The sequence below is a fragment of the Durio zibethinus genome, chromosome 1 (genome assembly GCF_047325235.1).
Source record: "Durio zibethinus cultivar Kanyao isolate XHJ-2024 chromosome 1, ASM4732523v1, whole genome shotgun sequence".
In the NCBI taxonomy this organism is placed as follows: domain Eukaryota; kingdom Viridiplantae; phylum Streptophyta; class Magnoliopsida; order Malvales; family Malvaceae; genus Durio; species Durio zibethinus.
Window position 1 is genome coordinate 3,077,399 of NC_143162.1, and position 14,362 is coordinate 3,091,760.

Consider the following 14,362-nt stretch of genomic DNA (forward strand, 5'->3'; position numbering starts at 1 on the left):
TTCTCTCTCTCTCTCTCTCTCTCTTCATTATTTCATAAAGTTGGAGCTTTTGGACCCTCCCTTTGATTCACAAGAAAAAAAGAAAATGAAAAAGAAAAATTAAGGAACAAACATACGGTAACGAACTTCCAGAGTCTATATGTGCATTGTTTGATATGGGTCTGGTTTCTTTTTAACACGGCAATTAGGATAAGGATTTATTTATATTAACAAAGAAGTTTTAGATTTCACTAATGAGATCATTAGAGGATTAACAAATGTCTGGTAAAATTATATTCATAAAAATTAACAATTTAATTAATTATTAAAAAATGTCAACTTTCTAACTTCACTTATGAAATATTTTAAAAATTAAACTCCGCGACCAATGCGTAATCATATGACATGGACTCTTCGACAAATGTAGAATACGATTTTACTTGAATTTAGAAAGGGAAAAAATGTTGTGAGGGTTTTTTTTGGGGTGATAGGTATCATGGGATTTCTGAAAGTTGTTAGTCCATAAGGTTTTTTTTAGGGGAAGATATGTATTTTCTTTAATGTAACCACACAATTAAAATTATTTCTTTTTCAAGGGAAAACATGTATTATTAATATGGTAAATTTTTTAGAGTTTATATTTGATATATTATCAGTTTATAAATTTCATGATGATAATTCATTAAAATAAATATACATAAATTAAAATATTATCATTTGATTTATCTCATTAATAAATTGTTAATTAATTGATAATATATAAATTTTATATAATGACAATGTATAAAATAGAAACTCAAATTTTTATTTTTAACTTAATATGATCAAATATCTTTAATCGAGAAATTAGTGAAAAGCCATACACAAAGGCACAAAACCATGTGTGTGTTTGAAAAATGACAGACGCCTTGTAATTATATTGTAGCAAATAATTCGATAGATACTATGAATAAGGAAACCTTACGAATGCATCTTCTTCTACAAACATTTATATTGAGGTTCATTTGCCATGGATTGATGTAATGACAAAAAAAAAATGACAGTCAAGAACAGCGGCGCATATTCTTCAATCTTCGTCACTATTATTATACTCCACCAAAGAATATATGCAAACCACTCAAAAAAAAAAAAAAAACTCGCTTGGAATTGGAACATGTTTCACATGCATGTTCCAGTCAACAAAGCTTTTATATCCTTTAATGGACAAACGTATCTTCATTATTTTGAACAATTTAATATATATATATATATTTTAATCTTAGGGAAAGAAATTCAAACGTAACTCTTCTAATACGAGAATACACTCTAATCCATATAATTAAAAAAAAAAAAAAAAAACTTTAGGCGTTTTTAACGTAGGTTCAAAAAAACTTCAAAATCATTGAGGGTCATAAATTCTTCTGCCAGCACAATATAAATTGTTGTGGGTGTTTTAGCTTTGTTGTGGCCCATCTCTAACTCACTGCTCTTATTCCTCTGCGTGCCATTACATAGAAAGGAGAGCTACACCAACACCACTATATAAATCTAGGAATTCTCATACTGTAAGTATAAACTGACTGTCAAGGCATATTTTCCTTACACAACAAACGAGAGATCTCCCTTTCATTCTTCAATCATCTATTTCTAGCTTTTACTCGCTTTTTTTTTTTTTTTAATTCAAACCAACTCTTTGCTAATTAAACCCATGCTTACCGTTAATACTTTCAGTCTCAAAACAATCATGTCTCCCTGAAAAAACATTCATTTAAGAAAGAAAGAAAGCAAGCTCAATAGAAAAGATTAAAAAAATAAAAAAAAAGAAAGACATGGAGAATAATTCAACAATCATAGAACTGATCACTATAACAAACAGATACTAGCTTCATGGTCACATCTCACATGGTAGCTATGACAGAAAGCTGGTGACAACTTCACAGCTGCCTATAGAGAACAGCATCCTAACCCAAAAAACTAGAAGAATGTTCTTTATATTGGAAGCCCAAGAAGGTGTTAGCATTTCAAATGAGTTGACATGATATGATATGATATGATAGGACAGAGGTTTGTCTTTACCATGGTTTAGAATATTGTTTGCCTTATTAATTATATATGGTTTCTCTCTAGGATGCTTGTATACATTTTGCAAGCTAGTTTTATTGTTTAAAATCCTATGCAAACAACTAGTATGGTTTTAGTCATGTATTTGCTGAGATATATATTCATTCTTCAGGATCTTGTTACATTTATTAATATCAATATATGTATAGAATACTATAATATTCTCCAAGTTGTTGAGTGTGTACGTAAATACATAAATTTGTCTTATGTTTATTCAAACTCTTATTTTTTAAAAGTATTCGTATTCAAGTATATTTCCTTCAAGGGAAAGATTTGATGAAGTTTTTTCTTAAGTGAAAGTTCGTGAAATTTTTAACTAAAAATGAGTAAATAAAAATTAAAATTGATAAATTGAAAGATCTCATTATATAAATTAAATGTATAAAATTTGAAAAAATTTTAATAAATTTTTAAATAATTTTTAAATAGATAATTTTAGTAAACTGTTGATAAAATTAAATCTTACTGTCGAATAAGTATCAATCAAATTTAAATTATAAATATCATTTTTAATATTTTTTATATATTAATGATCTTCACAAATTTTATCAATCTATCAGTTTAGATTTTTTATTAAATCATTTTTAAAAAATTAACAAATTTCACTTAAAAATTTTATATAAAATTTATCCTTTCTAGAGACAATTATAAAAGTTTGACTTTCCCAATATAAGACTAGTTTTTTTTTTAATTGAACAAATTCATATTTGATTTGAACACATATTTATATCTAACACTCACCATGAGTCCAACAAACATAGCATTTATGTATTAATCACCATATACCACGATGAATTTGTTGATATTGAAAAACCCTTAGCTATACTTCTAGCTTATAACATTGCAATATCATTTTACAAAAAAAAAAAAAAAACTCCCAAAATCAATCTTAGCACTAAAATACAATAAACATATGTACATTATTAACATTAAATGCATTAGTTCTTTCTACTGTCCTACATCAGTGATGATGCATTTAGTTGTTTTGTATGTGAGTGATGCACACGAAGGAATAGGATTGATAGAGAAGTAGGACCCAAAGAGTTCCTTACAACAAATAATCCAAAACTCTCAACTGTTAATTCTTTCCCCAGTGAGCATTTTCTCAGTCCCCCCTCCCCTCCCCCTTAGTCAAAAAGCTTCTCTATAGCCTAAAAAGACATACAAAGGAGGCACCAAATTATTTGAATGTAAAGCAATTCTGAAATGCTAGAAAAGGAGTGTTTGAATGAAAGAGAGAAGGGAATATATGCAGTTGCTAAGGCCATACCCCAGCTATAACGGTTATAGCTAATCTCTGTTTGTTTGGAAGACTAAAAGATATGGGCGTCAAAGTGAAAGGCATAGGGTAATCTTTTCTATTCTTTCCCTATCAAATCCTTTAATTTTTTTCAAGTGAACACATTGGATTGGAGATCCTTGCGTAGTTGCGTACATAATACAATGTATAGAAATTATATTTTCTTTTCTTCTTTTGCTTAAAGTAAAGCACTCTCTCACAAAAGCAATATTAAAAGTAAAATATGGCATTATCTACTCAAAAGGACCGCTCATTTTTATGCTTTTAAGCTTCAAATAAGCATCTTTTGGTCTATATGTGGCCATGTGGACGAAAGCAATATCCAAGAGGGGGAACAAAACCCTCTAAAAGAGAAAGGGAATTGTTAATAGTATTTTTGAGTGGCCGCCCAGACTTTTAAAGGTTGTAACATTGGGGAAAAAAGTTGCTCTAATTTTGACATGACAGCCTTGTTAATGTAAAAGGTCATGGAATTACGTACCACACACTCCTTTTCTAAAAAGTTCCCATTATTTTATGATCATTCAGTATCTCCATCAAAATGCAGCTAAATATTAAACCCTTGCATTATTTTCATCGAAATTTTTTATTACAAAAGATATCGTAACTTGGATATAAAAAAAAATTATAAATATTAAGATTTAAATTTTAAACTTAAAAATAGATGTTTAAACTAATTAAATTAAACATTTGATAAATTTTTATCAAGCTTCAAATACCCCGAATTGATTTTACTTTAGTTCTTATTCTCCACACCAATTAGGAGCATGAATTGAACAAATTCCTGCTTCTCTTTGATGTGCATATGGAATTTCTTGTGTCTTTAGCCTGAAATGAACATTAAGATAAAATCTCGTACAACGGATGGACATTCCCCTCCCCCCTGCATATATTCTAGATTCATGGTGTTGCTGATACAAGTTAATCATCTATGTATATATCTTCACTATTTCTGTTAGGTTCACCTTTTTCTTAATTGAACCTTTCTAAAGGATCACTAAGAAAAAATACGAGTGCCATGATTATATAGTCTCAAATAAATGTCCTATTGGCTAAATGAGTTACAACTATGTGATAGTTCTTAAACATTTATCCTGATTAAACTTCATTAGAAAGAACTGCCAGAAACTTTTAAGACTTCTGGTAAATGGTGAAACTAGAAATATGAACAGAAGATTTACACAGTTCGATTTCGACTAATGCATCTTTTGATGTCATGCAGAGCTGGAAATGCAAAGAAAGGATAAGGAGGTATAGAGAGAATTTGACGCACCGTGCACGTGCAAACTGCAGACAGGAGGGCAGGGGTACGATAGTTGCACTCCAGAAGATGATAAGACTGCAAATGGATTTTTACATGAGATGCTTGTGAACCACAAGAAAAAGGCTGCACATGATCATAAAGTTACAAAACCAAATGTACAACATTTGATCATACGCGTGTCCTAATGTCAATGAAAAATAGGCCACATACATAATGTATTAGAGCATACATCAAAAATAATTATATAAGATGGAAAAGAGATGAACTTACACTAGACTGAAATTTTTATTTATGACAACATATTTCACAAAACATGTCGACAACATACTTTTACAGACTGACAACAGAATAATGCCTAAAGAACGATATAACAATGCCCTTAATTTAGTTACATGTGAATTACATAAAAGAACTATAATAAGCACCTATTCGCTTGCAAAACTGTCGTGTCTACATCAGCATACAGAATTCTTCAGTGAACCAACCCCCCTCAAAAGAAAACTAAGACAATCTTTTTAGTTAGTAAGCAAACCTAGAACTCAGGCTGGAGCTTTAATCGCCTTGGCTATCCGACATATTTCCTAGATAATCATCCTGAAGCAGCGGAGCAAGTATGCTCTCAACAAAGGACCTCTGCTTACAAACTTCTTCAAGAATCAATAAGTGAGCAGTCTCACAAGCCTTTGCACTAGGAAAACCAAGTGTCCATCTCCCGTCAGTGGCAGGATTGGAAACAGTTGATTGCTTGGCACTAGCTGTAATGAATTTTGAATCAAATTCTCTTATCCGGAGATGTAACCATGTTGGGTGGTCTTCATCTATCTTGGGCTGTTTCAACCGAACAGGAAAACTATAAATTAATAAGAGAATCAATTATTTCAAGCTTCGAGTATCTAAACGAATCAATTACCAACTTTTCGATGAATAATTGATCAGAGATGCTGGATTGCACCCAATAGACAGCAGAAAGTTAAGAGGCAGATTAGAAAATTTTAGAAGCCAACCAAGAGAAGCACGTTTTATTTGTTGATTATGTTTGTAATTTTGATTAGAAAAGAACGTCCCTAAATGGTCATACCAACACCAAAACATATCTTTAAAGTCCTCCTTAGAATCACAGCTATTGGAAAAGAAAACAACAAATCAGCAACATCCTGACTCACACTTAACCCTGCCAGTGGAGCGATGGCAATTACAGTTCCTCGTTGACTCCGGAAAGGATGCTTCTCTACAAGAATCAATTTTCCAGAAATTCCTCTTGCCACTGCTATTAGGTAAATATCCCTGACTCCAGCATATGAAAAAGCAATCCTACAAGGGATTCCTGATCCTACAGAAGTTCAATATAGGAAGAATGAGGATACATGGTCTCAGAAGATATTTTGGATGGTCGACTAAACATTTACTTGAATGATATCCAACCTAAAGAGACTTCTGACCCAAAGCTGGCAGATGAAATATCTGTACGATAAGTTTTTCCAGAATCACTGTTACTCCATGACTTCAGTGAAGGTTTTTCAAGTAAAACTCCCATGAAAAAAAATGCCTTGAGCTGAAGATGGAGAATGAAAACCTACATTTATTAAGTTCTGTGAGATCTTTTGTGGGAAAAACAATAGTGAGCGCTCAAAAGGCAAACTTGCAGTAAATGTATAGGTAACACATACAGTAGTAATGCTTTCAATGGAGACTAATTATTAATGAAATGAAACAAAAGTCAAATCATATCTCAGAACACATAACAGAATAAATGAAAGTCAAAATGCTTGTAACAAAACCAATGAGACTGGAATATTTCAGTCATGTAGCCACTCAAAGCAGTAATTTTCAATTCTATACATGCACCACACATTCTGATTGCCGCATGTCTTGTATTTAAGCACCATTTTGAGCATAAACACCAACTTCATTTCCTTCAGTTATTAATTCATTGTGTGCATGTACAATATTGGCAACAGCCAACTCAATAGTTAGAAACCCTAATAAGGCTGAGAACACAATGCATGAACCACTAAATAAATATAAATAAATCAAACTATATATATGGAGTGATAACAAACCTTTACTGCATCAACCATCCTCTGCCAAGCAAAATAAGAACTCACACTGCCTGAAATGTATAATATAAATGTCATGAAGTAAAAGGTGCAAAAACTTTCTTAAGCATAACAGGAGAGTTAGACACACATTCCACGTGCATTGATGCATAAAAAGAAAAGAGAAGAGGGGAAGGGCTCAATACCATCCATGGGTTGCTGGCAGATTGCAAGCTCCAGTGCAAATAAGGGATCTTTAGCTTGGGATTGTTCCTCGAGAGCTGTATGAAATAACAGTAGATATTATCAATTTTAAATGATTCCTATTTTGAAGAAGAAATACGATGTGTTTTCACCGTGTCCATCCAAACCCACATCTTGCAAATCTTTCACCTTCTGTTTAAGAAGATAAAATTCAAACAGGAATTAAATTACTGTAATTGATACCTTTTTTACAGCTTCCCCACTCATGTCTTATAGTATCAGGGATATGATCAAACCAACATCCATCAAGTTCTTTTTGAAGACATTCATGGGACTGCTCATACGAAGTCTGTCGATAATAACTAGAAAATATAAAACTTTAGAAAATTTTTGCATAATTAAATGAAATTTTAGAGAAATCTAACCTGCTAATGATGGTTTATAATTGTAATAACACCAGCTAAAACTAAGTAACAGAGGCAACTGGTTTCAGCTTACCCACCATGCATGAACAGGAAATATCATCCATTTTGTTCAAAATGAAAATGTCGGAAGCAGCAATATTTCCATTGGCATAATTAATTTAAAGCAAGCACAACAAATCAGTAGGATGCTTACATTGAATAGGTGGATATGTTCATCGGTGAGCATATTTCCTTGACATTGCAGTAGCTTTCGCAAAAACCACCCAGTATGCCACTGTCTTGGTGGGGAAACTGGTGGTTGGCTTGCTAAAACCTTCAATAATGCCTTGATAATCTATTTTAAAAAGAAAGAAAAGAATAGAGAGAGAAATTATATAATACTGAAAAGTTGACAAAACCATGAAACAAAGCATCAAAATTCCAGACACTGTCCAGTGAAAACAACAATTAAATGATTAATACCATTAATAATGAATGTAGAGTGGAAAGGGGAAGAAAAATAACAGTGCCCAGTTAACACACTACCTGAGGCATAAGTCTCACAAGAATACTTCCATCCACTGTTGGAAAAGCTGAGTCATGGTTTTTCTGGAGCAAGTAAACTGGTGGTCTCAGATAACAGTTAAAGAACTGCAAAATATCATTGGCTAAGAAAAAACTTTCTAGTGACATCATATTTGGATGCTAATGGTAACTAGATAACCCTTTTCCACATACTTAAAATTATTAGCATTCTTGAAATAATTTATGCATTAAATAAGCAATAAGATGATATTGAAGTGAAGATAGACTTGCACAGCCAAAAAAAAAAAGATTGTCCCAGGACAAAAACAGTATAATTCTGAGTGACTCCAGACTTGAACATCAGCAGTGTATCACTTAGCTACCAACCATTTTGTTTGTTTGAAAATGTGAATCAGAACCAACTACTACATAAGAAGTTCGAGAGAAAACCTACAAGTAATAACTTAGATTTTAAATATTGCATCAGTTTGAGTGAGAATCTTATCTTACAATGCATCCATGCACTGCATGGAGATTCTGAAGGGTGAAATGTATTGATCCACTAACTTTTTAAATCAGAAAATGAAGAATTTTTACATGACCAAAACCATTCCTTAAAACAGAATTTCAGAAACTTGACAACATTTTATGATTCTTATAGACAGATTATTATAACACTCATGTGAAACTATTGTGGACATCTAGGACAGTGGAAAAGTTCGGATTGCTAAGATGCTGGCCTGGTAGGATTAAAAGAAGATAGAGGTTAACCAACCACAGTATCAAACTAGGTATAATAGAAGTTAGTTTTCTTAACCAACCACAGTATCAAACTTTAAGTATTAGTTGTCTTTAAAACATCCTTATTGAATCAAGTTTAACCAATAAGTTGGACACCACGATCCAGATAAATAATTAGATGAAAGAAAAGTATCCAGGTAATATGTTCCCTCTAGTAAGGCAACAGTAATTTGCATCAGAAAAAGTAATTCCATACCCTTGACACCAATGAAAATAGAAAGAAGGAATAACATGATACTGAAGCAAGAACAGGCGGTCATTCCATCCCAATGGTTGCTAGGTAACCTTGATCAAATATAAACTTTCACCAAAAGAAATCCATTCAGACATACATGAGATCCATTCTTACCATCAAGTCCTGACTTTGGCTTATTCCAATCACTGATGCAGGAAAATGCTCCAAATCTATACAATAAGCTAAAATTATAATTTTCCCTTTCGAAAAAAGAAGAGCAAGGAAATACATAAATATAAAAATTTTTCCAAGGATTTATGTCTAATATATACCAAAAAGAAACTGTGATAAAAACAACTGAAAGACGAAAATATAATATACCTTTATTTTCTGCTAGAGTAACTAGTAAAAATAGAGATGCTAATGATAAACTGTCATTGTCTGAAAATAAATATGCAAAAATCCCAATCCTGCACCAACAACTTCAAAGCATCAATTCAAATTATAATTCAAAGCAATCCTTGCAACCATAACAAGATAAAGTAAGTACGTATAGAGATGCTGCAGATCAACCGTGTTCCTATCATTTATAGCTGTTTTCCTTATCTATCCATATATGAGAGGAACCTAAATAGCTCTGTGTTTCTATTTCCCAGGTAATGGTCAAATGTTAAGATAACAGATGGGAAAAAAATATATAGCTAAGGCCACGAAAGCAGTGGTCACAATTCTAGAAGAGATAGAAGAATATGATGAAAACTTAAAACAAAGATAAGATACAATTTAGGAGTTAACCACTCTTTTCAGCACCACCTAAGCCTCCTGAATTAGTAGATGTGCTCCATAATGGTGATGTACACTTCCAAGTTATAACACATAATATTTAGTTGGAAAAAAATCTCCTTAGTGATGGAAACAACATATTTCCACTAGGCCTAAAACATATATCACTAATCTCAGTGTTCGATCTTGAAAAAGGAAATAAAACCACAATTAAAGACTTTATCACAACTTCTTTATGAAAATAAAGAGTTGATTAATATTTGCCAAGATCAAATATTACATCAGAATAGGAAGAATACCAACCTCTCTATACACATATTATCATCCTTAGGGCTGCCATCAAAATGAGAATTTGAGGATATATGCTCGTCTAAATGTTCAAGTAGACTGTTTATGTTGATGTCTTCTGCTCCTTCAGCCTCAGAACCAGAACATACCTTGATATTTATATCATTCAATGAGCGGAGAAGAGCACTTGCATTAGCTGAGATACCAGTTCTATCTCCATTGGTAGCATCTCTCTCACTTAATGTAATATAATGATACAGAAGAAGACCGGCCACTGCATTAATCAAGTGTTTTCCACCAACAACTTGAAGAAGACGAGAAACTATGTACAGAGAAGTGACTGCTGAGATGTTGTGGCTACCCTGAAAAAAAAATAAGTTGACGAATGAATGTTTCATGCAAAGAAAACTCAAAATTACAGATTTCAAATATCAATAACATTAACATAGCTAACATACATGTGTATAGAAACAATTTTGCATTTCCACCAACAGAATTCTACTTTGGAGCAGTGTTTTTTCCTTTTAATTTGGGTCTCCCCACATCCTTCCCATTTTTTTATTCTTGTAATTATACTTTCTCAAGAAAGTGTTGAACAGTGAAGATGGTGTATGAACCAAGAACTAAGACCATGGTACAGCCACCAGACTACCACTTGAACCTCAATTGCAGGTGGTAGACAGAAGAGAAAAAAACCAAGAGGAAACAATATAAGTCCATGAACAAGTCTAAGAAAAATGTCCAAGAAAATGAACATTCTCAGCCTTTTAATCCATCTACATTCTGTGTATAACAGCAGAGCACTACCTGACCATTTAAAGCTTGATACCAAAAAAAAGCAATGATTGATCTAATGATATGTATCAAAGCATTAAATTAAAAGAACCAATTAGCTTGAATTTAAATGTCACAAGAGACTTTAGATATTATTCTTGAAAAAAATATAAGCCCCATCATGTAAAATGTGCAAGACCTGGATCCCTCAAAAATTTAGTGACCACCAGCCAGATACCTCCATTTTTAAGAAGCATTCATAAATTAGAGTTAAAGGTAAACCAGAAAATATTTTTCCCTTGAAACCGCAAAACCAAGCATGAAAAGAATCACAGGGATGAAAACTTACTTTATTCTCTCCTAACTGCAGTAGCGGGAGCAACAAGGGAAAAATAAGAAAACTGAGAAGATTTTGGGTAACAACTCTATGTAAACGAGATTCGCCAACAGAAAGAATGTCCTTGAAGTAGTAAAGATCGTCTATAATTTTATCAGTTTCCAGAAATATGTCCTTGTTCTTTTGAAGAGTGCATTTTTCCCTGCCCCAAGGTAGATTTTTCCTTAAAAGTTAATATCTAAAATATTAACAGGGGAATTTATTACCAAAGTTTCTAAGCAACATACTCCGTAGAATGGACTAGGGCATCTAGATGTAGACATTGCTCCCATAAGCTAGAAACCAAGTCTGAGAAGTACTTCGAGGCTGGAGGAGTTGTTACAAATTGATAGACCATATCATCACTAACTGCAGAAACCAAATTCAAAAATAAAGCAGACATTTTTTCAAGATACCAAAAATTCATGGTAAAGGCATCGGATCTCTTTTATCAAAGAAGACAACAGATGAATATTACCATTGTATATGTTGAGAGTCAATGCACGTATAGCTGTTTGAATCATCTTTTCCCCATGTTGAGCAAATTTAAGAGCCTCACTATACAAAGGAAATGAGACGACCACATCCTGCAGTAACAAAGGGAGATACAATGTTCAAAAGAAAAGGAAAAAAAAGATGAGAAAACAAGAAAGAAACTCAATTTAATCAATATAAAAAAGAATATAGGAAATTGAAGATAAATCATACAAGTTAAGGGAGAAAATGTCAAGCTATGGAAAAAAGCTTTTCATTCACACAAGCAAGGGTAATGGCACATCATGCACAAAAGGTGAAGACAAAACATTCTAATCTAGATAGAACATAGACACAAACACAAGCAAGCAAATAAGAAAATCTTCTAAATAATTTTAACCTGTGGCTTCAGACAATATTAGTCCCTAAATGAATAACAACACACACAGACAAGCACACAATACACCATTATTCATTATCTTTATATAGAAAGTTGTCAAACATATATCCTGTTTCTTTTTTGGGGCTACTCTCCCTATGTCATCAACATAAATGACAAAATGCACTTCAAGTAGGTGGTGAAGATGAAGTCAGGTGCCTCTGACAAGTGAATAGCAACCAAACCAATGGACTCAACCAAAGACCATAACTTCTTGTTTCTGGTTTAATGCCCTAAACTTGAGAAGGAAGCTAATTTAATCAACCTACCAAAAGCTTCATCAGAAAGAAACTTAAAGAAAATCCTCTATCCTCATCTTCTTTGTCGAAGAGCAAAATATATAACTTTGTGCATGGTCAACATCAACAACTCTTTTAAAGGCAGCAGAGACATAAAATGCGGGCAGATAAAGGAATAAAGGTTTACTATAGGCATCATTTAAAGAAAGCCCTCATGTAATATTGGCAAAATCAAGGTTTCATGCTTAAGCAAAAATTTCAAATGTTTGAGCATGTAACTGCATGTTGGCAGTAAAGACAAATTAGATGTGTGATGATACTACAACATTGTTCCAAACTACATCAACCACAGGATACAAACATATTAAGACTTAGAATTATGTCTTACATAAATGAGCTATTGAGCTTTAACTTACCCCATGAACCTTAACAAGAAGGCAAAGCGTGTCTCTATTTATTTTGCTGCTCACTGCTCTGATTTAACAGAAAAACAGGATCATAAATATACTCCAATTTGTTTCCCTCTTTGATAAACAAGTAAAGCAATAGTTTCAGCAAGAAAAAACAATCAGTGTAAACTGGCAATCTCAATAGATGAAAACTACATTGCTATGCTTTAGAAATTTAAAGGAGAAAGAACAAAAAGAACAACCTTAAGAAAGACACATAATAAAGAGCAAGATCTCCTGCATCAAAGTTATATTGATGTGCTATGATGTTGTTGATATAGTCATTGCTTAAACAATAATCTGCATCATAAAATTGTATGCATCACTGAAGCTGCATGAACAATAGTCAAGGGATAACATAAAAAGAATTTGAGAGACAAGACAAACAGGCAGAAAAAGTTAAAATGTACTTATTTGTGCATGGCATGTCAACATTTATGTTTGAGATCACAGTCTCAAAAGCCCAAGAGGCAAGAGCATTTCTGCTGAAATGCCAACAGAAATAAAGAAAGAAAAGCCTAAACATGCAAGAAGTTTTAACATACATATCTATGGCACAAAGCATCTTACAAATTGCATGTTCACTATCCAAGTTTTGGATCATTATGCTTAGATACTGAAGCAATGGTGCCTCAATTTTTGCACTTGTACTGATCCTTAGTACCCGTACAAACTCTGCTAAAACTTGGTATTCCATAAAACATCTGCAACAATTAAAGAAACTCAGATTACATCACAAAGATACTGAAAGACATAACCATACATGAAAAGATGTTTCGTGCATACTCAAATATTAATGGATCTTGTCTGTCACCATATGTCACTATCTCCACGATGGTTTGTAGTAGATCTATCACTGCTTCCTGCATAGAGTGAACAACGAGGAGGGAAAAAAAAATGAAAAACAGGTCAGTTTGAAAAGAAAACATTCATATATAGACCCACAAGAGGGATTAATAGCCCCATATCAATTTAACTAGATATCTTAACTTGAAAGTAATGGAACTTTAACTTCCTTATTTATAGTTAAAAAGATAGGTGGCAAACATATGAACCTACTCATGGAGTTTTCAACCTTCACCGCCATTGTATAGAATAATAATCTTAAAATATTACAAAATTATTTAAAAGTCAAGTGAGTTACACTGTTCTGCTTATTGACAACTCTGATCTGCTGCAATTCAGTGATTACGTATCTATATCCAGAATAAGATTAAAAAAAAAAAAGAATCTTCGTTAGAATAATAATCATAAAACGAAAATTGATGTCGAATCCTTGAGCGACAAGAAAGTAATGCAAGTAACAAAAGGAACTGATCAAACCTAATTAAAGTCAATTAACAAAATTCAAAAGAAGAAAAACCAGTGCCACATTATAATCAAACAGAATATAATTACATTTTAAATTTGAATCGAAGACAAAAAATGATAATCAAATAAAGCATTTGAAATAAAAGGATTGAGAGGAACAGAAAGAGGAGTTACTTGAAGTGTTGAAGAGAGAAGCGATCGATGGATCGCCAAAGCGAGCGCCACATTGTGAAGAATGGGAGATCTGGTTAGGGTGAGGAAAGAAACCCTAGAAGAAGAGAAAGGGAACGTCGAGGGAAATGAGAAGAAAAAATAATTGATGGAAGATGAAATTTCAGCTTCGTTTGGTCCGCCCTCAAGGGGACTAGACTTTGGTTTGGTTTTAGTTATTTGGTATGGCCGTTTGGTGAATGCTGCGCTGCGGCAACCAACATTCAACGT

General features: G+C 32.8%; 1 protein-coding gene across 7 annotated transcripts; it reads right to left on the bottom strand.

Annotated features, from left to right (window-relative positions):
• Positions 1-1,565: 1,565 nt before the first annotated feature.
• Positions 1,566-14,278, bottom strand: LOC111311664 (protein TRANSPARENT TESTA 9-like). Of its 7 annotated transcripts, none has more exons than XR_016341129.1 (22): positions 14,096-14,278; positions 13,755-13,806; positions 13,397-13,473; positions 13,181-13,314; positions 12,814-12,910; positions 12,578-12,635; positions 11,488-11,596; positions 11,258-11,378; positions 10,983-11,172; positions 9,875-10,221; positions 9,170-9,258; positions 8,963-9,018; positions 7,834-7,896; positions 7,502-7,642; positions 7,127-7,232; positions 6,886-6,960; positions 6,704-6,753; positions 6,066-6,216; positions 5,807-5,973; positions 5,176-5,471; positions 4,653-4,718; positions 1,566-1,710 (listed from the first exon to the last, which is right to left on the bottom strand). XR_016341129.1 is itself a non-coding variant. In XM_022911241.2 (21 exons), the coding sequence occupies exons 1-20, from the start codon at positions 14,146-14,148 to the stop codon at positions 5,196-5,198; spliced, it is 2,454 nt and encodes an 817-aa protein (XP_022766976.1). In that variant the 5' UTR covers positions 14,149-14,278; the 3' UTR covers positions 4,581-4,718; positions 5,176-5,195. The 7 variants fall into 7 exon arrangements, 5 of the variants coding, with proteins under 5 accessions (XP_022766976.1, XP_022766977.1, XP_022766975.1 ...); XR_016341127.1 differs by having other exon boundaries at positions 7,834-7,938; XM_022911241.2 differs by lacking the exon at positions 1,566-1,710 and having other exon boundaries at positions 4,581-4,718; positions 7,834-7,938.
• Between the last annotated feature and the right edge of the window lie 84 nt (positions 14,279-14,362).

Excerpts from the sequence above, each read along its gene's own strand:
- LOC111311664 (XM_022911241.2), bottom strand. The coding sequence starts at position 14,148 with ATGTGGCGCTCGCTTTGGCGATCCATCGATCGCTTCTCTCTTCAACAC. Across the intron at positions 11,379-11,487 it reads GACTCTCAACATATACAATG|TTAGTGATGATATGGTCTAT; the intron begins GTAATATTCATC and ends TGGTTTCTGCAG. Across the intron at positions 6,217-6,703 it reads GGATGGTTGATGCAGTAAAG|GTTTTCATTCTCCATCTTCA; the intron begins GTTTGTTATCAC and ends TAATAAATGTAG.